At 44.5% G+C, this 27,644-nt stretch overlaps 1 protein-coding gene across 2 annotated transcripts; it reads right to left on the bottom strand.

The window, feature by feature from the left end:
* Positions 1-881: 881 nt before the first annotated feature.
* On the bottom strand, positions 882-27,042 carry rbl2 (retinoblastoma-like 2 (p130)). Of its 2 annotated transcripts, XM_024380024.2 has the most exons (22): positions 26,424-27,042; positions 25,212-25,342; positions 24,570-24,770; positions 24,083-24,147; positions 23,199-23,327; positions 18,926-19,086; positions 18,698-18,762; positions 18,461-18,614; positions 18,196-18,359; positions 14,980-15,193; positions 14,584-14,721; positions 9,499-9,663; positions 9,215-9,311; positions 3,971-4,207; positions 3,715-3,758; positions 3,505-3,606; positions 3,100-3,276; positions 2,869-2,940; positions 2,571-2,667; positions 2,214-2,491; positions 1,914-2,087; positions 882-1,606 (listed from the first exon to the last, which is right to left on the bottom strand). In XM_024380024.2, the coding sequence occupies exons 1-22, from the start codon at positions 26,559-26,561 to the stop codon at positions 1,439-1,441; spliced, it is 3,171 nt and encodes a 1,056-aa protein (XP_024235792.1). In that variant the 5' UTR covers positions 26,562-27,042; the 3' UTR covers positions 882-1,438. The 2 variants fall into 2 exon arrangements, with proteins under 2 accessions (XP_024235792.1, XP_024235791.1); XM_024380023.2 differs by having other exon boundaries at positions 883-1,606; positions 3,505-3,758.
* Between the last annotated feature and the right edge of the window lie 602 nt (positions 27,043-27,644).

Genomic DNA, 27,644 nt, shown 5'->3' with positions numbered 1-27,644 from the left:
AAAGGTTGCAAGATTGAATCCCCGAGCTGACAAAGTAAAGATTTGTCCTTTTGCCCCTAAACAAGGCAGTTAACCCACTGTTCCTAGGCTGTCATTGAAAATAAGAATTTGTCCTTAACTGACCTGCCTAGCTAAACAATTATACACAAAATAACAAAATAAAACTAAGCTCAAAAGACTTTGGAAAAGAAACCCGGAGAGTTAACAACACCATGTCATCTTCTCTGGTGTTACAAAAGCTTTAAAAATACGTATTTGAAATGCTTGCATGTACTCAAGGCCAAACAATGTACAAAATATTTTAAGAACATGGTCATTGTTAAGTGCTTTCTTCTATTCTGACGCAACTCAATAAAAAAACTAATCTTATAAACTTCTGAGATATGAAATCCTAAATACATACTGAATATGAGTGTAATGATGGATTTTGTCTCAAGAAGAATATGAAAACACTGAAAGGAATTCATTCATAGTATATTGAACAGATAAATTGTGGGCATGAGCAAGTTAGTAACACTGATAGAATACACTTCAAAATGCATGTGATTTTGAATTATTCTCCACCATATACACAAACCTGCAAAGCTCCACACCAATGGCAGTCCATTCTGTAATTGCTGTGTATTCTAGACAAAATACATTCATTTGACTCTGGACATACACAGTGTACAAAACATTAAGAACACCTGCTCTTTCCATGACATAGACTGACCAGGTGAATCCAGGTGAAAATGATGATCCCTTATTGATGTTAAATCCACTTCAATCAATGTTGATGAAGAGGAGGAGACAGGTTTAAATAAGGATTTTTAAGCATTGAGACAATTGAGACGTGGATTGTGGATTTAAGTGCCTTTGAGCGGGTTATGGTAGTAGATGCCAGGCGCACCACTGAGTGTGTCAAGAACTGCAACGCCGCCGGGATTTTCACTCTCAAGTTTCCTGTGTGTATCAAGAATGGTCCACCATCCAAAGGACATCCAGCAAACTTGATACAACTGTGGGGAGCATTGGAGGCAACATCAGCCAGCATCCCTTTGGAATGCTTTCGACACCTTGTAGTCCATGCCCCAATGAATTGAGACTGTTTTGAGGGCAAAATGGGGGGTGCAACTCAACATTAGGAGGTGTTCCTAATATTTTGTGCACTCGGTGTATATAGAAAAATATGGTGTTAAGGGACACAATCTGGCCATGCTAGAATAGATGGAAGTAACCTAAAATCTGATGTTTAACTACCAACCACTAGGCTAACTCTGAAATTAAACCATCATCCTAACCTTAGACTAGAAGATCTTATCCTTTATGAAAAACAAATGTATCCTCATCAATTTTGATATTGATGATGTTGCCAGTTTATTTGTTTCTAACATGGCAGTCTAGTATAGTGACTCCCGACTTCAGCCAGTGGTGTGTTCTGAAGGGGGTGTGTTCAACCTTAGTGGGAGGAGCTACGATCGTTGGCCACGTCTTGTAGCCTGCGGAAGAGGGCTGTCTGGTTGTCCGGACACAACCTCTTGGGAGATGGCTCCTCCTCCAGCTGCATACTGCGCTTCTTGGTGGGCGTCTCCCCGGTGCGGATCATACTGTTGATCTCCGCCAGGCGCTGCACATTAAGAGATAGAGGTCAGAGACACAGGTTAGGGAGGTTCATCATCATCATCATCATCATCACAGGTCAGGTAAGGTTCCAGAAACAGTTAGGGTTTTTAGATTAAGGACACTAGTACGAGACGCTATCAAAACCTGGTCCTGAAGCTCCACTATAGGGTGTGTAGGCTTTTGTTCTACCCCAGCATTAACACACCTGATTCAACTAATCAATTAGCCACTGTAAGGCTTTGAAAAATACTGTGCTGAACCAGTGTACATTGTGTGCATGAGTAATGTATGTGTGTGTACTTGTGACTCACGTTGGCTGGGCCGCTGCAGATGTAGTAGAATATCTTGTCCTGTGCGGTAGCGGTGGGGGGGCTGTCACTAGCCTTATGGGGGGAGATATAGATGGAGTGGTTGTGGGACAGGAGGACCCTGCGAGGGGAGCTGGTCCTCAGGGAGGGGTACAGGCACAGGGGAGGAGACTCTAGCTGTCAAGGATAAACACACGCAGCAGAGTTAGTTTTCAAAACAAAAGACAATGCAAAAAGTGAAAGGTTTGCAGAATAGAGGCTAGTTTGTAAACATAACTTCCTTCTTTTCTCTCTCTCGCTCACCCCTGCAGAGGATGAGCTGGGCGAGTAGCGCAGGGCAAAGTGGCGCATCTGTTTGATGTAGACCCGGTTGTAGAAGTGGATGAGGTCTCCTCGCTCCTCCACCCTCCCCCCCACCACCACTCCCCCTTCATCATCCTGCTGCTGGGAGGGAGGGAGGGATGAGGATGTAGAGAGGAAGGTGGAGGGGGCCAGGGTGGGGGTGGATGGGGTGCTGCCAGGCTGAGGGGTGGGTAGGGTGCTGGTGGAACGCATGGGTACGGGGCTGCTGTCTCCACTTCCTAAGGGGCGTAAAGAGAAAGGGAGATGGAAAATAGCGTTTGTGTGTGTGTGTGGGTGTGGGTGTGTTTGTGTTCCTACCCTCATGGCTGGTCTCTGTAGGAGAGCTCTGTCCATTTCTCTCACTGCTTCCTGAGTGACGTCTCTTCCTCCCAGAGATCAACACACTCCTGTAGACCTGGTAAACAAAATCAGACAGCTGGTGGTCCAATGATAGCTTTGCCACTATTCCTTCCAACTGACAATACTTCAGTGTCTATAAGGGAAAAACAATGACGCTGCCACAGTACAATAGGATCAAACTAGGGCCTGGAGTTATTACTGGTCAGGTCAGGAAAATCTCCTGACCCTAGTCATAAGGCCCTACTACATTACTCACGCTGCTGCTAGCCTGGGGCTGAGAGCGGTAACACTTCATGATGTTCTGGAAGGACTTGTCCTCTTTGGTCACCTTAACAACGGAAGGAAACACAAATACAAGTCTTTAGGAAGAGGACACACAAACAATCTGCATGCTACACATAAACTGCATGGTACAGTACCTTATGCACACGCACACCCCCATAACCCCCAAGCCATACAAACATCCAACACACACACTCTAACCTACCTTGGTCATGACGTACACAGCACACATGAGGAGCTGGTCTAGGTGTCGGTCCATCATGAGCTCTGTGTAGTGCACCAGAGAGTACTCGAAACATGTCCAGATCTTCCTCCGTAGCTCACTAGAGATGTCCAGCTTGGCACACATGTCTCTGAGACGCACACTGGCCAGGTGGTACACCTGTTGGCACAGCACAGTGGCTTTAAGTCTTTAAACTCAAGCAAAAATCTATAATTTATGGTATGAAGCGCTATAGTTGTATGGTTCTTAAAGCTAGGGCAGAAACAGACTACTAGGACAGATCCAAACGACTTTCTCCATATCCAAAATATGAGTTAGATTTGTAACATGCCTGAAGTATCCCTTTACATTCCGTGCCAGATGAAGATGGTGTCTGTGTTCCCTTACCTTGCGGAAGAACAGCGAGAGGGAACTCTTTTTCTGAGGCCCGTTATTGGACGGGCCCTGGGCTGCCGGCTTCTCGATTGGCTTGCCGGCGGCGTGGCTGCCCTGGAGAGTGGGACTTTTCAGGGTGGTGGTCTGTGGTTGGCTGGTCAAAGTGCCAGTCAGGGACTGGGCAGACAGGGGCTGGAGCGTACCTTGTCCCGTCACACTTACCTTGACAGGGATGAAGGTGATGCCTCCGTTCTCATTGGCTATTCCTAAAAAGGTCAGAGGGCATGATAATGCTAATTTATAATATGTAATAATTGTATAGGATTCATCATAGTGTAGCTACCTGCATGCTGCATTGGAGTCAGAAATCTCCCTATATAATGCATATAGGAGTCACACAGTAATTTGGCTGAAGGGGCATAAGGTGTACAAGAAAACATAATGACATACTGTCTAGTAATTATTCTGCAAATGTCACCTTGCACAGGTATGGTGACCGTCTGTCCGTTGTTAGTGGTAACTGTGGCCGTTGCCATGGTGACCACAGTCTGTCCAGCAGGGATGGCCTGGGAGGTCCTGAGGTTGGTAGTGAGGTTGGTGGTGGAGGGGTCCGAGGGGGCGTCGCAGGACACATCCACAAACAGCCGTCTCCTGGCCGAGCCCGTGGTGGGGCAGCTGTAGCGGTCCAACATGGTGGTGGTGGAGGTGGACACACCTGGGGGGGAGAGGAAAGGGAGGGGTGACATGGTTAACTTGACTGAGTAACCAACTGACTGTAACCCATTGACTGACTGACTATTTTAATTTATTACACAACAGACTGATAAATTGACTGCCTGACTGGATGACTGATGGCTGGGAATAGCAGCAAGATGGCGCCAACAGAGATGGTTGCCTCGCTTCGAGTCCTTAGGAAACTATGCAGTATTTAGTTTTTTTAATGTATTACTTCTTACATTGTTATCTCAGGAAGTCTAATTACATACAGCCGGGAAGAACTATTCAATATAAGAGCGACGTCAACTGACCAACATTATGACCAGGAATATGACTTTCCCAAAGCGGATCCTCTGATTGGACCACCACCCAGGCCAATGGACCTAATCCCAGAAGCCGACCCAAAACAAAGGCACTGCAGAAGGGGCAGACGGAGTGGCCTCCTGGTCTGGCACCGTGGACGTGCACATCGCCCACCGCTCCCGAGTATACTACTCGCTAATGTCCAGTCTCTTGACAACAAGGTAGATGAAATTCGAGCAAAGGTTACCTTCCTGAGAGACATCAGAGATTGTAACATTCTCTGTTTCACGGAAACATAGCTCTCTCTGCATATGTTGTCGGAATCGGTTCAGCCACCGGGCTTCTCCATGCATCACGCAGACAGAAATAAACTCCTCTCTGGGAAGAGGAAGGGCGGGGGTGTATGCTTCATGATTAACGACTCATGGTGTAATCATAACAACATACATGAACTCAAGTCCTTCTGCTCACCAGACCTAGAATTCCTAGACCTAGAATTCCTTCAAATGCCAGCCATTTTTCTCCCAAGGGAATTATTGTAAATTATCGTCACAGCTGTGTACATTCCCCCTCAAGCAGACACCACGACAGCCCTCAAGGAACGTCACTGGACTCTATGTAAACTGGTAACCATATATCCCGAAGCTGCATTTATTGTAGCTGGGGATTTGAACAAAGCAAGTTTGAGAACAAGGCTACCTAAATTCTATCAGCATATTGATTGCACTACGTGTGGGTGTAATACACTCGATCATGCATACAAACAGGCAAAATGTCGGTATAGAGACAAAGTGAAGTCGCAATTCAACGGCTCAGACACGAGACATATGTGGCAGGGCTACAGGAAATCACAGACTACAAGAAGAAAACCAGCCACGCTTCCAGACAAACTAAACACTTTCTTTGCCCGCTTTGAGGATAATACAGTGCCATCATCGCGGCCCACTAACAAGGACTGCGCCCCCCCCTCTCTTTCTCTGTGGCCGACGTGAGTAAAATATTTAAATGTGTTAACCCTCGCAAGGCTGCCGGCCCAGACGGCATCCCTAGCCGCGTCCTCAGAGCACACGCAGACCAGCTGGCTAGTGTGTTTACAGACATATTCAAAAGCTCCCTATCCCAGGCTGCTGTCCCCACATGCTTCAAGATGGCCACCATTGTTCCTGTACCCAAGAAGGCCAAGATAACTGAACTAAATGACTAGCACTCACTTCTGTCATCATGAAGTGCTTTGAGAGACTAGTCAAGGATCATCTCACCTCCACCTTACCGGCCACCCTAAACCCACTTCAGTTTGCATTACTCCCCAACAGGTCCAGAGACAATGCAATCGCCATTACAATGCACACTGCCCTATCCCATCTGGACAAGACAAGAGGAATACCTTTGTAAGAATGATGTTCATTGACTAGAGCTCAGTACCCTCCAAGCTCATCATCAAGCTGGTGGCCCTGGGACTCAACCCTACCCTATGCAATTGGGTCCTGGACTTTCTGACGGGCCGCCCCAGGTGGTGAAGGTAGGGAACAACATCTCCACTTCGCTGACCCTCAACACTGGGGCCCCACAAGGGTGCGTGCTCAGCCCCCTCCTGTACTCCCTGTTCACCCATGACTGCGTGGCCATGCACACCTCCAACTCAATCATCATGTTTGCAGACGACACAACAGTAGTGGGCTTGATTACCAACAATGATGAGACAGCCTACAGGGAGGAGGTGAGGGCCCCCGGAGTGTGGTGTCAGGAAAACAACCTCTCACTCAACGTCAACAAAACAAAGAAGATGAACGTGGACTTCAGGATACAGCAGAGGGAGCACCCCCTACTCATATCGAAGGGACAGCAGTGGAGAAGGTGTAAAGTTTTAAGTTCCTCGGTGTACACATCACAAACAAACTGAAATGGTCCACCCATACAGACAGCATGGTGGAGAAGATGCAACAGCGCCTCTTCAACATCAGGAGGCTGAAGAAATTTGGCTTGTCACCCAATTGAGAGCATCCTGTCGGGCTGTATCACAGCCTGGTACGGCAACCGCACTGCCTTCAACCGCAAAGCTCTCCAGAGGGTGGTGCGGTCTGCACAACACATCACCGGAGGCAAACTCCCTGCCCTCCATGACACCTACAGCACCCGATGTCACAGGAAGGCCAAAAAGATAATCAAGGACATCAACCACCCTAGCCACTGCCTGTTCACCCCGCTTCCATCCAGAAGGCAATGTCAGTATAGGTGCGTCAAATCTGGGACCGAGAGACTGAAAAATTCAAGGCCATCAGACTGCTAAACAGCAATCACTAACTCAGAGAGGCTGCTGCCTACATTGAGACCCAATCACTGGCCACTAATAAATGCATCACTAGTCACTTTAAACAATTCCACTTAAATAATGCCACTTTAATAATGTTTACATATCTTACATTACTCAAATCACATGAATATACTGTATTTTATACCATCTATTGCACCTTGCCTTTGCTACTTGGCCATGGCTCAACCATATATTTATAAATTCAGCAAAAAAAGAAACGTCCCTTTGTCAGGACCCTGTCTTTCAAAGATAATTCGTAAGAATCAAAATAACTTCACAGATCTTCATTGTAAAGGGTTTAACTTCTTGGTAACAGGGGGGCAGTATTGAGTAGCTTGGATGAATAAGGTGCCCAGAGTAAACTGCCTGCTACTCTGTCCCAGATGCTAATATATGCATATTATTAGTAGTATTGGATAGAAAACACACTGAAGTTTCTAAAACTGTTTAAATGATGTCTGTGAGTACAACAGAACTCTGGCAGGCAAAAACCTGAGACAAATCCAACAAGGAAGTGTGAAATCTGAGGTTTGTGGTTTCATTGAAGTGATTGCCTATCCAATGTGCTGTGTCTATGGGGCCAGATTGCACTTCCCAAGGCTTACAGCAGATGTCAACAGTCTTTAGAAAGTTGTTTGAGGCTTCTATTTTGGAAGGGTGTCGAATAAGAGCTGTTTCAACAAGTGGACTAGGCTGAGGCCAATCAGTTGTTCTATCTATATTTCTGCTTTTTGTGACACCTCTCTTTGGTTGGAAAATGGCTGAAGGCTTTCTGTGACTAGTTGCTGACCAAACATAATGATATGTTCTGCTTTCGCCGAAAAGCCTTTTTGAATTTGGCCCCCTGCACTTTCACTGGCAGTTGGCGAGGTTAAACCCTGTTTCCCATGCTTGTTCAATGAACCATAAACAATGAATGAACACGCACCTGTGGAACGGTTGTTAAGACACTAACATCTTACAGAAGGTAGGCAATTACGGTCACAGTTATGAAAACATAGGACACTAAAGAGGCCTTTCTACTGACTCTGAAAAACACCAAAAGAAAGATGCCCAGGGTCCCTGCTCATCTGCATGAACGTGCCTTAGGCATGCTGCAAGGAGGCATGAGGACTGCAAATGTGGCCTGGGCAATAAATTGCAATGTCTGTACTGTGACACGCCTAAAACAGAGCTATAGGGAGACAGGACGGACAGCTGATCGTCCTCGCAGTGGCAGACAACGGGTAACAACACCTGCACCGGATCGGTGCATCTGAACATCACACCTGCAGAACAGGTATAGGATGGCAACAACAACTGCCAGAGTTACACCAGGAACGCACAATCCCTCCATCAGTGCTCAGACTGTCCGCAATAGGCTGAGAGAGGCTGGACTGAGGGCTTGTAGGCAGGTCCGCACCAGACATCAGCGGAAACAACGTCGGCTATGGGCACAAACCCACCGTCGCTGGACCAGAAAGGACTGACAAAAAGTGCTCTTCACTAACAAGTTGCGGTTTTGTCTCACCAGGGATGATGGTCGGATTTGCTTTTATCGTCAAAGGAATGAGCATTACACAGAGGCCTGTACTCTGGAGTGGGATCGATTTGGAGCTAGAGGGTTCGTCATGGTCTGGGGTGGTGTGTCACAGCATCATCGGACTGAGCTTGTTGTCATTGCAGGCAATCTCAAAGCTGTGCGTTACAGGGGAGACATCCTCCTCCCTCATCTGGTACCCTTCCTGCAGGCTCATCCTGACATGACCCTCCAGCATGACAATACCACCAGCCATACTGCTCGTTTTGTGCGTGATTTCCTGCAAGATAGGAATGTCAGTGTTCTGCCATGGCCAGCGAAGAGCCCGGATCTCAATCCCATTGAGCACGTCTGGGACCTGTTGGATCGGAGGGTGAGAGCTAGGGCCTTTCCCCCCAGAAATGTCTGGGAACTTGCAGGTTCCTTGGTGGAAGAATGGGGTAACATCTCACAGAAAGAACTGGCAAATCTGGTGCAGTCCATGAGTAGAAGATGCACTGCAGTACTTAATGGTGGTGGCCACACCAGATACTAACTGTTACTTTTGATTTGGACCCCTCTTTGTTCAGGGACACATTATTCCATTTCTGTTAGTCACATGTCTGTGGAACTTGTTCAGTTTACGTCTCAGTTGTTGAATCTTGTTATGTTCATACAAATACTTACACATGTTAAATTTTGCTGAAAATAAATGCAGTTGACAGTGAGAGGACGTTGCTTTTTTTGCAGTTTACTGCATTGTCGGAACTAGAAGCACAAGCATTTTGCTGCACTCGCATTAACATTTGCTAACCATGTGTATGTGACCAATAAAATTTGATTTTGAGCTAAATGACAAACTGACTTTCTGAATAGAAAGCGAACTGACTAACCTTTCCCACCACGGTTGGCGCCCAGGTCAGTGCCACGGTTGCTGGGGGTGAGAGGGGCGGCTCCGTCCCCATCCTCCAGATGCTGTGGTGGCATCACCTGAACATCAATGAGAAAAATTATTATTAAGTACTAATTTCAGTCCAGTCCATCTTTTTCAAGACATTGAATTCAGTATTCCTTTGGGTTCACATGATTCAGCATGTGGGTGAGAAGTGAGAATTGGCATCATTTTCCTGTCTGTTAAAGTGATGAGGGATTGGGAAGGATACTGTGGATGTCTTACCTCCTGGCAGGAGGGTGGTTGGTTCTTGGCCCCCCTGACGCTGTCCCACAGCGGGGATCCCCCCCTCCAGGCCAGGCTCTCCAGAACCTGCTCCTCCACCTGGTTCAGATGCTTCACCACCTTCCTGAACAGACCCTGCTCCACCCGCACCAGCACCTCGATCACCTGAGATACATTACACAGATATGATATGCATGCACACATATATCCATAAACACATGGAAGCACTCAGACAGGGGTTACATACAGTCTAATCAATTACTCGTGACTAGAACAGTCAACACATACAGTATGTGTGATGATTCCAAGATGGCGTAGCAGACGTCTTTGTCCTGTCGTGTCCCTTGTATATCTTTTCACATATTTTCTTTGCATATCTTTAAAAAATATTTTCCTAAACCTCAACTTCTAAATACTCTCCTGCAACCCGCCTCACCCAATGTGACGTGGATCTGTTTTTTTCAAAAGTATTTCTATTTACTTTGGATCTGGAATCCCTCAACTGAATCTAGCCAGCTAACTACCTACCAGCTATCAGTCAGCAAACCACTGCTAGCGGTCATCAGCTAACCTTTAGCTCGGAAAGCTCTAGCCAGTTCGTACAACGTGACTCAAAAAACAGCATAACGGATCTATTTTTCTCTCCATATCCCCGGATTCCTACCGCAAACTCTGAACCTTTTCACCTGGATCTTCGCAACGAGCTAACCTCAATCCCGGGTGACTACTCCTGGCTAGCGTTTCCATCCCGGAGCAAGCACCAATTAGCCTGAAGCTAGCCCGGCTAGGGCTCCTGGGCTACTCCCGGAGCCCACTCCTGGGCTACAATATCCAGACCCCTTCTACTGCCGGTACGGGGCACGGAACCCCGCCGATCCTCTACGACTGGAATACCGACATAATCTGCTAGAGGATTCCAACAGGCCCCTTAGGCGCGACGTCCGCTGAAGGCCCATTCTGCTAACCGTGGCCTGCTAGCTATCTAGAGCTACTTGGAACCCTACTAATCTACGACAGGTCTATCGACGTCACCGCACAAGGAGGCAAAAATAGACTTACCTCCATCGTGACGTCCCCCAAAGGACCTTCTACTAACTTACTAGCCATGGTCTACTAACTGCTAACTTACTAGCCATGGTCTACTAACTGCTAGCTTGCTAGCCCCGGTCTGCTAACTGCTAGCTTGTTAGGCCCGGCCTACTAAATGCTAGCTTGTTAGCCCCGGCCTGCTAACTGTCTGAAACGCTGTGTCCCCAGCCAGCCCAACCACTCACTGGACCCATATGATCACTTGGCTATGCATGCCTCTCTATAATATCAATATGCCTCGTCCTTTACTGTCCTGGTTAGTGATTACTGTCTTATTTCACTGTAGAGCCTCTAGCCCTGCTCAATATGCCTTAACCAACCATGTTGTTCCACCTCCTATATATGCGATGACATCACCTGGTTTAAACGTCTCTAGAGACTATATCTCTCTCATCATTACTCAATGCCTAAGTTAACTCCAATGTACTCACATCCTACCTTACCTTTGTCTGTACACTATGCCTTGAATCTATGCTTTCGTGCCCAGAAACCTGCTCCCTTTACTCTCTGTTCTGAACGTGCTAGACGGACATTTCGTATAGTCTTTAGCCGTATCCTTATCCTACTTCTCCTCTGTTCCTCTGGTGATGTAGAGGTTAATCCAGGTCCTGCAGTGCCTAGCTCCACTCCCACTCCTCAGGTGCTCTCATTTGTTGACTTCTATAACCGTAAAAGCCTTGGTTTCATGCATGTTAACATTAGACGCCTACTCCCTAAGTTTGTTTTACTTTACTTTACTTTTACTTTCCTGACTCTGGAAAACCACCAAAAACCCTGAAATCTCCATCCCTAACTATAATATTTTCCGCCAAGATAGAACTGCCAAAGGGGGCGGTGTGGCAATCTACTGCAAAGATAGCCTGCAGAGTTTGGTCTTACTGTCCAGGTCTGTACCCAAACAATTCAAGCTTCTACTTCTAAAAATTCACCTTTCCAGATACAAGTCTCTCACCGTTGCTGCTTGCTATAGACCACCCCGGCCATCCTACAATCTAAGCTTGATGCCCTCAATCTCACACCAATTATCAATGAACCTACCAGGTACAACCCAAAATCCATAAACACGGGCACCCTCATAGATATCATCCTAACTAACTCGCCCTCCAAATACACCTCTGCTGTTTTCAATCAAGATCTCAGCGATCACTGCCTCATTGCCTCATTGCCTGCATCCGTAATGTGTCTACGACCAAACGACCACCCCTCATCACTGTCAAACGCTCCCTAAAACACTTCTGCGAGCAAGCCTTTCTAATCGACCTGGCCGGGGTATCCTGGAATGACATTGACCTCATCCCGTCAGTAGAGGATGCCTGGTTATTCTTTTAAAGTGCCTTCCTCACTAGTTTAATTTTTTACCTTTATTTAACCAGGCAAGTCAGTTAAGAACAAATTCTTATTTTCAATGACGGCCTAGGACACTGTGTTAACTAACCTCCAGACGAGCTTCAATGCCATACAATTCTCCTTCTGTGACCCCCAACTGCTCTTAAATGCAAGTAAAACGAAATGCATACTGTTCAATCGATCACTGCCCAAACCCGCCCACCTGTCCAGCATCACTACACTGGACTAGAGGTCGACTGATTATGATTTTTCAACACCGATACCTATACCGATTATTGGAGGACCAATTAAAGTCGATACCGATTAATCCGCCGATTTTTAAAAACATTTGTATTTGTAATAATGACAATTACAACAATACTGAATGAACACTTATTTTAACTTAATATAATACATCAATAAAATCAATGTAGCCTCAAGTAAATAATGAAACATGTTCAATTTGGTTTAAATAATGCAAAAACAAAGTGTTGGAGAAGAAAGTAAAAGTGCAATATGTGCCATGTAAAAAGCTAATGTTTAAGTTCCTTGCCCAGAACTAGAGAACATATGAAAGCTGGTGGTTCCTTTTAACACAAGTCTTCAATATTCCCAGGTAAGAAGTTTTAGGTTGTAGTTATTATAGGAATTATAGGACTATTTCCCTCTATACCATTTGTATTTCATTAACCTTTGACTATTGGATGTTCTTATAGGCACTTGAGTATTGCCAGTGTAACAGTATAGCTTCCGTCCCTCTCCTCGCTACTCCCTGGGCTCGAACCAGCAACACAATGACAACAGCCACCATCGAAGCAACGTTACCCATGCAGAGCAAGGGAACCAACCACCCCAAGGCTCAGAGCGAGTGAAGTTTGAAACGCTATTAGCGCGCGCTAACTAGCTAGCCATTTCACTTCGGTTACAGCAGCCTCATCTCGGGAGTTGATAGGCTTGAAGTCATAAACAGCGCAATGCTTGACGCACAACGAAGAGCTGCTGGCAAAAAGCACGAAAGTGCTGTTTGAATGAATGTTTACGCGCCTGCTTCTGTCTACTACCGCTCAGTCAGATACTTAGATACTTGTATGCTTGTATGCTCAGTCAGATTATATACAATGCAGGACACGCTACATAATATCTAGTAATATCATCAACCATGTGTAGTTAACTAGTGATTATGATTGATTGGTTTTTATAAGATAAGTTTAATGCTAGCAGGCAACTTACCTTGGCTTACTGCATTCGCGTAACAAGCAGTCAGTCTCCTTGTGGAGTGCAACGAGAGAGAGGCAGGTCGTTATTGCGTTGGACTAGTTAACTGTAAGGTTGCAAGATTGGATCCTCCGAGCTGACAAGGTGAAAATCTGTCGTTCTGCCCCTGAACGAGGCAATTAACCCACCGTTCCTAGGCCGTCATTGAAAATAAGAATGACTTAAACTGACTTGCCTAGTTAAATAAAGATATAAAAAATAAAATAAAAAAATCAGCAAATCGGCGGCCAAAAAAAACGATTTCCGATTGTTATGAAAACTTGAAATCGGCCCTAATTAATCGGCCATTCCGATTAATCGGTCGACCTCTACACTGGACGGTTCTGACTTAGAATACGTGGACAACTACAAATACCTAGGTGTCTGGTTAGACTGCAAACTCTCCTTCCAGACTCACATTAAGCATCTCCAATCCAAAAGTAAATCTAGAATCGGCTTCCTATATCGCAACAAAGCATCCTTCACACATGCTGCCAAACATACCCTCGTAAAACTGACCATCCTACCGATCCTCGACTTTGGCGATGTCATCTATAAAATAGCCTCCAACACTCTACTCAACAAATTGGATGCAGTCTATCACAGTGCGATCCGTTTTGTCACCAAAGCCCCATACACTACCCACCACTGCGACCTGTACGCTCTCGTTGGTTGGCTTTCATACTCATCGCCAAACCCACTGGCTACAGGTTATCTACAAGTCTCTGCTAGGTAAAGCCCCGCCTTATCTCAGCTCACTGGTCACCATAGCAGCACCCACTCGTATCACACGCTCCAGCAGGTATATCTCACTGGTCACCCCCAAAGCCAATTCCTCCTTTGGTCGCCTTTCCTTCCAGTTCTCTTTTGCCAATGACTGGAACAAACTGCAAAAATCACTGAAGCTGGAGACTCATATCTCCCTCACTAGCTTTAAGCACAAGCTGTCAGAGCAGCTCACAGATCACTGCACCTTTACATAGCCCACCTGTAAACAGCCCATCTATCTACCTCATCCCCATACTGTATTTATTTATTTATCTTGCTCCTTCACACCCCAGTATCTCTACTTGCACATTCATCTTTTGCACATCTACCATTCCAGTGTTTAGTTGCTGTATTGTAATTACATCACCACCATGGCCTATTTATTGCCTTAACTCCCTTATCTTACCTCATTTGCACTCACTGTATATAGACTTTTTGTTTTATTTTTTCTATTGTATTATTGACTGTATGTTTTGTTTATTCCATGTGTAACTCTGTGTTGTTGTATGTGTCGAATTGCTATGCTTTATCTTGGCTAGGTCACAGTTGCAAATGAGAACTTGTTCTCAACTAGCCTACCTGGTTAAATAAAGGTGAAATAAAATAAAAATATAAAGTACAAATACAGATATAAGTACAAGTATGTACCTTATAAAAATGGTATGCAGGGAGCTGGAAAATGTGTATGATTCGTGGGAAGTCCCCTGGGGGTCGGTAGGAGAAGATGACAATCTCCAGACAGCAGGCCAGCAGAGAGCGCTGGAACACATCCTGTTCCAGAATACCCTAAGGACAGACACCAGAACACAGGGTTGATTGTTCATATTTTACAAGCAAGACTGGCAGGGACAACGTTGTCAAAGGTGTCATAAGATGCAATATCTCAACATATGGATCAATTTAAACACATATGTGAACCAAAAACACAAGAGCGTAACTTGGACCTTTCCATAAATCATGCTTTGACGTCAATGGGAAACCTCTGTGAAATTTCTAGTTAGTTACAGCAAACTGAGCTAAGCTAGCGGGGCAGGTGAGACTCACAGAGAGATCCAAGTTGCCCAGTCTCTTCTTCTCCTGGTCAATGACGGCCTCCAGGGTTTTATAGTAGAGCGCCTCTGCCATGCAGAAGTACACTGCGATGTCTTTCCCCAGTCCTGCGTTCTCTTCCCAGTTGCCCTCATAGTGCTGGCAGAAGAGCTGACACATGTCCTTCAGCCTAGTGGAGATGACCTCACTGGGGTCTCTGGCACACGACCTGACACAAGACAACACAGATGAATGTACTCTTACTACACCACTGCTGTTACAACACCACTGCTGTTACAACACCAGTGCTGTTACTACACCACTGCTGTTACAACACCACTGCTGTTACTACACCACTGCTGTTACAACACCACTGCTGTTACTACACCACTGCTGTTACTACACCACTGCTGTTACTACACCACTGCTGTTACTACACCACTGCTGTTACAACACCACTGCTGTTACTACACCACTGCTGTTACAACACCACTGCTGTTACTACACCACTGCTGTTACTACACCACTGCTGTTACAACACCACTGCTGTTACTACACCACTGCTGTTACTACACCACTGCTGTTACTACACCAATGCTGTTACTACACCACTGCTGTTACTACACCACTGCTGTTACAACACCACTGCTGTTACTACACCACTGCTGTTACTACACCACTGCTGTTACTACACCACTGCTGTTACTACACCACTGCTGTTACTACACCAATGCTGTTACTACACCACTGCTGTTACTACACCACTGCTGTTACTACACCAATGCTGTTACTACACCACTGCTGTTACTACACCACTGCTGTTACTACACCACTGCTGTTACTACACCACTGCTGTTACTACACCAATGCTGTTACTACACCAATGCTGTTACTACACCAATGCTGTTACAACACCAGTGCTGTTACAACACCAGTGCTGTTATTACACCACTGCTTTTACAACACCCAAGCTGTTATATCGTAGTTCCTGAAAAAACAACACTACTTGACTGCCTGTCTGCCTCCTGCACAGCTAAGCCAGTGTTTGCAATGATGAAGAAAAGAGAACATTCAATCGCTGTTTAGACTGCATGTCTGTGTCTTGCTGCGTTCCACCTCTGGGCAGCCGAACATTCTAAGCAGCCGAGCATGTATCCGGACTCGTTAACATGGGCGAGTTCGTTTTGTATCGCCCTGTGCCATAGCTATGCCACAGGCCATATATGCAGAAATACAGTTGAAGTCGGAAGTTTACATACACCTTTGCCAAATACATTTAAACTCAGTTATTCACAATTCATGACATTTAATCCTAGTAAAAATTCCCTGTTTTAGGTCAGTTAGGATCGCCACTTTATTTTAAGAATGTGAAATGTCAGAATAATAACAGAGAGAATTATTTATTTCAGCTTTTATTTCTTTCATCACATTCCCAGTGGGTCAGAAGTTTACATGCACTCAATTAGTATTTGGTAGCATTGCCTTTAAATTCTTTAATTTGGGTCAAATGTTTTGGGTAGCCTTCCACAAGCTTCCCACAATAAGTTGGGTGAATTTTGGCCCATTCCTCCTGACAGAGTGGTATAACTGAGTCAGGTTTGTAAGCCTCCTTGCTCCCACACACTTTTTCAGTTCTGCCCACAAATTTTCTATGGGATTGAGGTCAGGGCTTTGTGATGGCCACTCCAATACCTTGACTTTGTTGTCCTTAAGCCATTTTGCCACAACTTTGGAAGTATGCTTGGGGTCATTGTCCATTTGGAAGACCCATTTGCGACCAAGCATTAACTTCCAGACTGAGATATTGCTTCAATATATCCACATCATTTTCCATCTTCATGATGCCATCTATTTTGTGAAGTGCACCAAACCCTCCTGCAGCAAAGCACCCCCACAATATGATGCTGCCACCCCCGTGCTTCACGGTTGGGATGGTGATCTTCAGCTTGCAAGCCTCCCCCTTTTTCCTCCAAACACAATGATGGTCAATATGGCCAAACAGTTCTATTTTTGTTTCATCAGACCAGAGGACATTTCTCCAAAAAGTACGATCTTTCTGGGATTGATTTGCACTTTTCGCACCAAAGTACGTTCAACTCTAGGAGACAGAACGCGTCTCCTTCCTGAGCGGTATGACGGCTGCGTGGTCCCATGGTGTTTATGCTTGCGTACTATTGTTTGTACAGATGAACGTGGTACCTTCAGGCGTTTGAAAATTGCTCCCAAGGATGAACCAGACTTGTGGAGGTCTACAAAAAAAAATTTCTGAGGTCATTGCTGATTTATTTTGATTTCTCCATGATGTCAAGCAAAGAGGCACTGAGTTTGAAGGTAGGCCTTGAAATACATCCACAGGTACACCTCCAATTGACTCAAATGATGTCAATTAGCCTATCAGAAGCTTCTAAAGTCATGACATCATTTTCTGGAATTTTCCAAGCTGTTTAAAGGCACAGTCAACATAGTGTATGTAAACCTCTGACCCACTAGAATTGTGATACAGTGAATTACAAGTGAAATAATCTGTCTGTAAACAATTGTTGGAAAAATTACTTGTGTCATGCACAAAGTAGATGTCCAAACCTACTTGCCAAAACTATAGTTTTTTAACAAGAAATTGGTGGAGTGGTTGAAATACAAGTTTTTATGTCTCCAACCTAAGTGTATCTAAACTTCTGACTTCAACTGTGGCTGCATGTAACTCAGCAGCTAAGAAGATCATGAAATCGCCAGACTGCCTGTTTGTGTCGTGCTTATGTTTGCAATACTGACAACAAAGTTTATACGAACATGTCGATAATGTATTTTGTGTAAAACATGTAAATAGCTGCATGTAGCCTACCCCATCCTGAAAAAGGAACATGAAATGGCGCTTTTGCTTACTGAGACAGGGAACGCAATAGTGAGAACAGTTTTGGGTACAACATGACGTTTGTAGGCTACACCAGCGACCAGACAAAGGCAATGAAGGAAGGGGGAGAGGCAGTGCAGCACTCAGCACAGCAGCTACATTGGCAGCGGAGTGGGCACTCAGCACAGCAGCTACATTGGCAGCGGAGTGGGCACTCAGCACAGCAGCTACATTGGCAGCGGAGTGGGCACTCAGCTAAATAAAAAACAATCCTGCTCATGCGCAGAAATATCAGTCATTTTTGCCTGGGCAAATTGTGATAGAGAAACTCCGTATCCGTAGCCACTCTGTAAATGTGTTATTTGTCTGGTGTGCAATACCTCAGTAAGTCTGTGAGTCTCCGGCTGGGGCCGCGCTTCAGTCCAGTGAGCAGGCTGTGTAGTCGACCAACACTCTGCATGGCAGTAGAGACCGGCATACACAGACTGTTGTCCTGGACATAATTACGACCCGTAAAGGAAGTGGACACCTTCAGGACTGAGGCCTACAGTGCACACACAGGAGACATAACACAGGGATTACTGTACATATGATTGAATTCAGACTCAAAGACACAAGTAATGGATGTGTGTGTGTCTGTCTTACAGTCTGACTGTTGTAGAGTCTGTATGCTGAGGCGTCCTGGTTCTCCGCTCCCTCACAGAGACAGGGGCCTGGGGTGCCCTCTCCCAAAAAGATCCTATCATCCAGACCTCCAGTGGCCAGAACATGCTCCTCATACACACGGCCTATGGACACACTACACAAACAAATGTATACACAAATATATGAGTAATGTCACTCAAAAGACTATCAATATAGTCTTATAGGATTGACACATACGAACTGTCTCCAAAATTCATAGGATCTAAGAAGCCAGTCAAGCTCTCTTCTTTCCCTTTGAGAATCTGTTGAGGACACAGAATATCCAAGATGAGACAGAGCATACAAGTAGGACTGAGGCGTGTGTGTGTGTATATGTGTGTGTGTGTTACGTGCCTGTGCGTGTGTTTGAGTGCATCTGTATGTGTGTCTGTGTGGCCCATGTGTGTGTGTGTGTGTTTGCCTAACCTTCTTATGGAAGAGCCTCCTGATGAAGGGTTTCCAGAAGTGTTCCTTCACCCCTTTGGCCTCCAGCACCAGGCCATCATGCAGTTCACACAGCTGCTCTATGAAGCAGTAAGGCCCTGCAGTGGGCTTGTAGTCCTTACTGCTGAAGTCCTCAGGAAGGCCTGTGTATCAGAGGAGACATAATAACTTCCTGCATTAGATGCGTGATAAGGTATTTCAGTAACTATGCAGATTTGTATACACAAACGTACCATAGATTTAACATACTCTACGTACGCAGGGTAGTGTATACTAGAGGTCGGCATGGCCGATTAATTAGGGCCGATTTCAAGTTTTTATAACAATCGGTAATCTGCATTTTTGGACGCCGATTACATTGCAATCCATGAGGAGACTGCTTGGCAGGCTGACCACCTGTTACACGAGTGCAGCATGGAGCCAAGGTAAGTTGCTGGCTAGAATTAAACTTATCTTATAAAAAACAATCAATCTTAACATAATCACTAGTTAACTACACATGGTTGATGATATTACTAGTTTATCTAGCTTGTCCTGCGTTGCATATAATCAATGCGGTGCCTGTTAATTTATCATAGAATCACAACCTACTTCGCCAAGCGGTTGATGATTTAACAAAAGCGCATTCGCGTCAGGGTTTATGCAGCAGTTTGGGCTACCTGGCTCGTTGCAAACTGTGTGAAGACCATTTCTTACTAACAAAGACCATAATTAATTTGCCAGAATTTTACATAATTATGACATAACATTTAAGGTTGTGCAATGTAACAGCAATATTTAGACTTATGGATGCCACACATTCGATAAAATACAGAACGGTTCCGTATTTCACTGAAAGAATAAACGTTTTGTTTTCTAAATGATAGTTTCCGGATTTTACCATATTAATGATCTAAGGCTCGTATTTCTGTGTGTTATTATATTATAATTAAGTCTATGATTTGATAGAGCAGTCTGACTGAGCGGTGGAAGGCAGCAGCAGGCTCGTAAGCATTCATTCAAACAGCACTTTCCTGTGTTTGCCAACAGCTCTTCGCAATGCTTGAAGCACAGCGCTGTTTATGACTTCAAGCCTATCAACTCCCGAGATTAGGCCGGCAATAGTATAGTGCCTATAAGAACATCCAATAGTCAAAGGTATATGAAATACAAATGGTTTAGAGAGAAATAAAAGTGTTCATTCAGTATTGTTGTAATTGTCATTATTACAAATATATATATATATATATATATATATATATATATATATATATATATATATATATATATATATATATAAATCATCCTATTAATCAGTATTGACTTTTTTGGTCCTCCAATAATCGGTATCGGCGTTGAAAAATCATAGTCGGTCGACCTCTAGTGTGTACGGCCCAGTTCATCACTGGGGCCAAGATCCCTGCCACCCAGGACCTCTACACCAGGCGTGTCAGAGGAAGGCCCTAAAAATTGTCAAAGACTCCAGCCACCCAAGTCATAGACTGTTCTCTCTGCTACTGCATGGCAAGCAGTACGGACGCACCAAGTCTAAAACCAATAGGACCCTGAACAGCTTATACCCCAAGCTATAAGACTGCTAAATAGTTAGTTAAATAGTTAACCAATAGCTACATGGAGTATCTGCATTGATCCTGTTTTTCACAAAAATTTGACTCATCACATATGCTGCATTTCCTGTTTATTATCTATCCCGTTGCCTAGTCACTTTTATCCCTACCTTCAGTGCATTTGGAAAGCATTCAGACCCCTTCCCTTTTCCCACATTTTGTTACGTTACAGCCTTATTCAAAAGATGAAAAATAATACAAATAAATCCTCATCAATCTACACACAATAACCCATAATGACAAATTGAAAACAGGTTTTTAGAAATTTTAGCAAATGCATTAAAACTAAACTCTGAAATAACTTATTTACATAAGTATTCAGACCCTTTGCTATGAGACTCGAAATTGAGCTCAGGTGCATCCTGTTTCCATTGCTCATCCTTGAGATGTTTCTACAACTTGATTGAAGTCCACCTGTGGTAAATTCAATTGATTGGGCATGATTTGCAAAGGCACACACTTGTCTATATAAGGTCCCACAGTTGACAGTGCATGTCAGAGCAAAAACCAAGCCATAAGGTCGAAGGAATTGTCCGTAGAGCTCCGTAACAGGATTGTGTCGAGGCACAGATCTGGGGAAGTCCACCAAAAAATGTCTGCAGCATTGAAGGTCCCCAAGAACACAGTGGCTTCCATCATTCTTAGATGGAAGAAGTTTGGAACCACCAAGGAGCCCGGCCAAACTGAGCAATCGGGGGAGATGGGCCTTGTTCAGGGAGGTGACCAAGAACCCAACGGTTAATCTGACAGAGCTCCTGAGTTCCTCTGTGGAGATGGGAGAACCTTCCAAAATGACAACCATCTCTGCAGCACTCCTCCAATCAGGAGGAGTGCTGCAGAGAGCCAGAGTAGCCAGATGGAAGCCACTCCTCAGTAAAATACACAGGACAGTCCACTTGGAGTTAGCCTAAAGGCACCTAAAGACTATCAGGCCATGAGAAACAATATTCCCTGGTCTGATGAAACCAAGACTGAACTCTTTGGCCTGAATGCCAAGTGTCACGTCTGGAGGAAACCTGGCACCAACCCTATGGTGAAGCATGGTGGTGGCAGCATCATGCTGTGGGAATGTTTTCCCGTGGCAGGAACTGGGAGACTAGTCAGGATCAAGGGAAAGATAAATGAAGCAAAGTAAAGAGAGATCCTTGATTAAAACCTGCTCCAGAGCGCTCAGTACCTCAGACTATGGCGAAGGTTCACCTTCCAACAGGACAACGACCCTAAGCACACAGCCAAGACAACGCAGGAGTGGCTTCGGGACAAGTCTCTGAATGTCCTTGAGTGGCGCGGCCAGAACCCGGACTTGAACCCGATCAAATATCTTTGGAGAGACCTGAAAATAGCTGTGCAGCGACGCTCCCCATCCAACCTGACAGAGCTTGAGAGAATCTCCAAAGAATGGGAGAAACTCCCCAAATACTTATGTAAATGTCATATTTCCGTTTTAATTTTTCATACATTTTCCAACATTTCCAAAAACCTGTTTTTACTTTGTTATTATGGGGGGAACAATTTCATAAAATGTTACAATAAGGCTGCAACGTAACAAAATGTGGAAAACGTAAAGAGGTCTGAATACTTTCTGAATGCACTGTATGTACATATCTACCTCAATTACCTTGTACCCCTGCACATTGCCTCGGTACTGGTACCCCGTGTAAATAGCGAAGTTCTTACTCAATGTGTATTTATTCCTTGTGTATTTTCTATTTTTTATTCCTCTATTTTTTTCTACTGTTTCAAAAAACATTCTCTCTGCATTGTTGGGATATAGGCCTATGAAGGGGATATAGGCCAACAAAGGGGATATAGGCCTATGAAGGGGATATAGGCCCACGGAAGGGATATAGGCCTATGAAGGGGATATAGGCCAACAAAGGGGATATAGGCCTATGAAGGGGATATAGGCCAACGAAGGGGATATAGGCCTATGAAGGGGATATAGGCCCACGGAAGGGATATAGGCCTATGAAGGGGATATAGGCCAACGAAGGGGATATAGGCCTATGAAGGGGATATAGGCCAACGAAGGGGATATAGGCCTACGAAGGGGATTTAGGCCTAGGGAGGGGATGCAGTCCTATGAGGGGGATGCGGACCTACGAAGGGGATGTAGGCCTACGGAGGGGATACAGGCCGACGGAGGGGATACAGGCCATCGGAGGGGATGTAAGCCTATGGAGGGGATATAGGCCTACGGAGGGGATGCAGGCCTACGGATGGGATGCAGGCCTATGAGGGGGATGCGGACCTACGAAGGGCATTTAGGCCTACGGAGGGGATACAGGCCGACGGAGGGGATATAGGCCTACGGAGGGGATGTAGGCCTACGAAGGGGATATAGGCCTACGGATGGGATGCAGTCCTATGAGGGGGATGCGGACCTACGAAGGGGATGTAGGCCTACGGAGGGGATACAGGCCGACGGAGGGGATACAGGCCATCGGAGGGGATGTAAGCCTATGGAGGGGATATAGGCCTACGGAGGGGATGCAGGCCTACGGATGGGATGCAGGCCTATGAGGGGGATGCGGACCTACGAAGGGCATTTAGGCCTACGGAGGGGATACAGGCCGACGGAGGGGATATAGGCCTACGGAGGGGATGTAGACCTATGGAGGGGATATAGGCGTGGGCTGGGAGTGCACCTTTGAAGTTGGGGTTGAGCAGCTCCTTCCTGGCATTACAGAGCAGGGCGTTGGAGAAGATCAGGTCCAGAGCACACAGAAGGAGATGGTACGAATTCACTAGGTCATCACTGATCATAGGGAAGTTTCCTGGCAGAGGGAGAGAGAGAAGCGACAAGTCAGAGAAATGTAGGAGACATAATCATACATAGGATTTTATTGTGCTTTTCTAAAGACCAAAATACGCTTTGACACAACGGACAATGGAATCCCCCTCAATGATCTGGTCATTCCAATAAAGCTTGTTGAATAGAATTAATCTGAAGGATTGAGGTCTTGTATTGACTGCAGAGTAGTGCTGGTAGCCTTAAACATTGATTTTGCTCACTGCAATTAGCGTACCAAAATGTCACCGCAAATGTATCTATCTGAATGTAGCAATCACTGGCTTCCAAGCTAAATAGGCTGCTCTGTCGTATTGCCAACTATTATAAACACATGTGCCTGCTGGCAGTGCTAAATCCAGGCTGTGACACAGGCAAGTCCTGACCTGCCCCAATGCAATATGTTGCCAAGATAATGGATACACCCTGAAGGATCTGACTGTGTGTTTGTGTGTTATTATTAATGATTAAAGAGATATAAAAAGGACACATCTACAGTATTTGCCTTTGCACCTGGTCTCCTGCTGATGTTAAGACATCAGTGCAGGCCTTGGCATGCCCAGTGTAGAGTACCTAGCCCTTGTCACTGACTTATACTTTGACTGTAACCAAGCAGCGAACACTTCAAATACAATCAAACTAGCCTTTTCTCCTTCAAAGTACCCCACTGAGCCCTAGCCCTTTCCCTCTGTCCTCCCCTCTTTTCCTGTATTTTACAATGAACAAAACAGACGTACTCACCTTTGGCGTGGACAAACAGAATCCAGCAGAAGTTGAAGACTTCAGCAACGGTGCAGGGATGGCATCTAAATCAGAATAAGTCCATACATAAGTTTAATCAGAATAAGTCCATACATAAGTTTAATCAGAATAAGTCCATACATAAATTTAATCAGAATAAGTCCATACATAAGTTTAATCAGAATAAATCCATACATAAGTTTAATCAGAATAAATCCATTTATAAGTTTAATCAGAATAAGTCCATACATAAATTTAATCTGAATAAGCCCATTCATAAATTAAATCAGAATAAATCCATACATAAGTTTAATCAGAATGCTTAAGCCTGGTCAAGCAGACTGACCGCATTGATCAGAGATATTGCGTGATCAGGCTGGCACCAGGAAAGAAACCCCTTGGCTTTTTCAAGAGTGGCCAAACTACAGTATAAAATAGTAAAGCATCAGAAGTTCATATCTATCTACAGTATCAACAACTGACTCACCTCTGTTTGCGGCTCCTGTGGACTCTGGGCGGTTCATCCGAGGGCGCCTTAAAGATGGCTTTGAAGATGGGGACGTATTTCTTGAAGATGACGGCGGAAACTGTGAAATTTCTCTCCAGCTTCTCCGTGCTGTGGCGGAAGTCCTGAGGAAGACTGGCCATATCCTGCCATTTCTTTATCTTGTTGAAGAACTCAATGAGGCTGGAATCAGAGAACAGGGCAACTGTTTGGGTAATTCCATTAGTACTGTATTTTACTGTTCTTTAAATTATATATTACAACAAATAGATATGATTAGTTGATGTGTGGTCATTTGTTCAGCATTTTTAAACATTAATACATAATTTATTACACAAAGAACCAGGCTGGAACAAGAATCTAAGATCTGGCCAAGATACCATATAGACATGTATGAAAGTCAATGGTGAATTTGGATGAGGATTTGGGTCCTACAGTAAATTGTGTACTGTATGATGTGGGATACCTTTAGGGACAGTTTCCTGGACACAGAATAAGATTAGTCCTGGATTAAGAGGCACGTTCTGTGTGTAATCTCCATTAAACACACTGTTTTGTTGAGGATTTCGCTTAATCTGAATTTGGCAAACCAGACCATTTAGATAAGTGCATGGGCGTACGTACCTTTGTTCTGAACAGCGGAGTATTCGGGTCAGGGAGACGTAGTTTCCTTCTGCAGTACCCTTATCCACTGTTGGTACTGGTGTTCTACAGGCCACATAAATGGCACAGGCCAGCCAGTGTAGGTCACTGCCCTGTGTGTGTGTATGCGTGAACGAGAGAGTTAGAGAGGTTCAATGATTGTTCTGTCACAGGGTTCTCTCTCAATAGTAAGTCAGAGCTGATGGGGCCAGGGACTAGAGTTGTCATGTTGGAAATTCTCCCCTCAAGGGGTTTCTTATTTTCTTCATATTACCATATGCAACCAAAATAAACCATTAAGATGTACACAAATATATATACACATAGTGACTACTATTACCATTCGCTGCTGTGGTGATTACCATTAGTAATTATCCTGCTACCAGCCACTTTCTACCCCTGTTCAATGATTATGATTATCATTATTGCCATTGGTATTTATACTGCTCACTTTTATCACACTTCACATGTTCATACCTACCTCAATCACTCCAGTACCCCTGCAGATTATATTAATGGTACTGGCACTGACCTTTATATAACTGCATCCTCATGTATTTCTTATCTCGTATTTCATGTGTTTTTTTCTTCTGAGCTATATTATTACCTTTATTCTGCATTGCAGAGAATGAGCTCGCAAGTTAAGCATTTCACTGTACTGTACACCTGCTGTATCCTGTGCATGTGACAATAAAACGTTGAAACTTGAAATAGGCACACCACTGCATATCCCTACGGACATTTTTTAATTAGGCCAATGTAAAATACACACTGTCATTTGAATTTAGAGTTTGCGGACTATATTATAACATTATATTATAGAACATTTCAACAACATAATAGGCTAAAAACTGAATTATGTTAAACGTTTGATCATACTCAGTGTTAGTCCTAACCTAGTCCTATTCTAGACCCTGAGATTGGTCCGCCTCCAAACCTGACCAACACCGGAAAACTCCTCCCCTTTCCATAGACAAATATTAGCAATAATGCCGTTTTATGATATATTTATGCAAATCTACAAAAAAATATTAGAAGCTGCGTCTTTAAATAGAAAATGTCACGACTTAACATATGTGTCATATAAAGTAGAGGCGAGGCAGACTACACGTGAACTGCTAAACCGGTTGCCAAAATAGGAACAATTATAATATACTGTACAATATACAATACAACCGACATAATTAGGCATACCTCTAATGTGTATTTTTTTCTTATGCTTTCGTAACTCCTCCATGCTTCGTTGCTCGCCTCCACGTCCATATTCAAAGCTCGACAGAGTTCTTCAAACCCCAGCCTTATTTTCTGCAAAAAGTCTTCCTCCTCGTTCATTTCAAATGTGTGTCAAAAACGTCGGGGCAAATAGATTCGTGTACAAATAACAATGAGGTTGCAAAGCAGAGTCGACTCAAGCGCGGTTTGTTACAAAGTACATGGAAACAATGTTACTATTCGTACATTTTGAGCACAGATATACAGTGCTGTACAGTGTAGCCATTTAAATGTAATTTGAGTGAAAGCTACTATCGTGCGTAGAAGACTACGCCAAATGCTAGCGTACAGTACAACGTCACATTTTGGATGGTATGTTGTTTGGTGAATGCAACATCATGCGTACAGGAGGTTTCCTCCCACAAAAAATGCGTTCGGGTGTTTATACTCAACATTCGACGATCAACAACGTATGCCAGCCACTACATACTAAAATACATCTGATAACTTTGATACTTTCCTTTTTAGATGGATATTTTGACAAATTTCCCATTCTGGCCACTATAGGGTGTAACTTTGTAACAACCACCACCCACGTGCCTGCCAGTCAACGTTCAAGTGATGTGCAGGAAACTTGGTAGCAACTATGGAACAACAACTTGCATTTTAGCACAATAGGCCGCCAGATGTCGCTATTATTCGTTTTACATCGCTTGTCATCTGCAGTAATAGTGCCATCAGGCGGACGGTTGGGCTACTTGCGGCTATATGCAGATTGAAATTATACAATGTAAAACGTGAACATCCTTTGTGGTTCTTTTGTTCCATCAACACTGCATCCAATATTTATTAAATGGCATCTTATTTTGTCAGGCAACTCATTGTTGAAAAACACAACAATGTTTATCAGCACAAAGGAATGTCCCACTAGATTAGATTGCTATGCAATGAGTGGCATGGGAAGGGACAAGCATTTTTAATTTGTATTGTATTTAAATAAAGGTATTTAACTAGGCAAGTCAATTAAGAACAAATTCTTATTTACAATGACGGCCTACCTGGCCAAACTCTAACCCGGATGACACTGGGCAAATTGTGCACCACCTCTATGGGACTCCTAATCACAGCCGGTTGTGATACAGCCTAGAATCAAACCAGGGTCTGTAGTGATGCCTCTAGCACTGAGATGCAGTGCCTTAGACC

Source organism: Oncorhynchus tshawytscha, linkage group LG19 (genome assembly GCF_018296145.1).
Source record: "Oncorhynchus tshawytscha isolate Ot180627B linkage group LG19, Otsh_v2.0, whole genome shotgun sequence".
Classification (NCBI taxonomy): Eukaryota; Metazoa; Chordata; class Actinopteri; order Salmoniformes; family Salmonidae; genus Oncorhynchus; species Oncorhynchus tshawytscha.
The sequence above is the reverse complement of the archived record's forward strand: the minus strand, read 5'-3'. Positions and strand labels throughout refer to the sequence as shown.

Excerpts from the sequence above, each read along its gene's own strand:
- rbl2 (XM_024380023.2), bottom strand. The coding sequence starts at position 26,561 with ATGAACGAGGAGGAAGACTTTTTGCAGAAAATAAGGCTGGGGTTTGAA. Across the intron at positions 24,148-24,569 it reads CACAGGAGCCGCAAACAGAG|ATGCCATCCCTGCACCGTTG; the intron begins GTGAGTCAGTTG and ends ATTCTGATTTAG. Across the intron at positions 18,763-18,925 it reads GGAGGCTCTTCCATAAGAAG|ATTCTCAAAGGGAAAGAAGA; the intron begins GTTAGGCAAACA and ends TGTCCTCAACAG.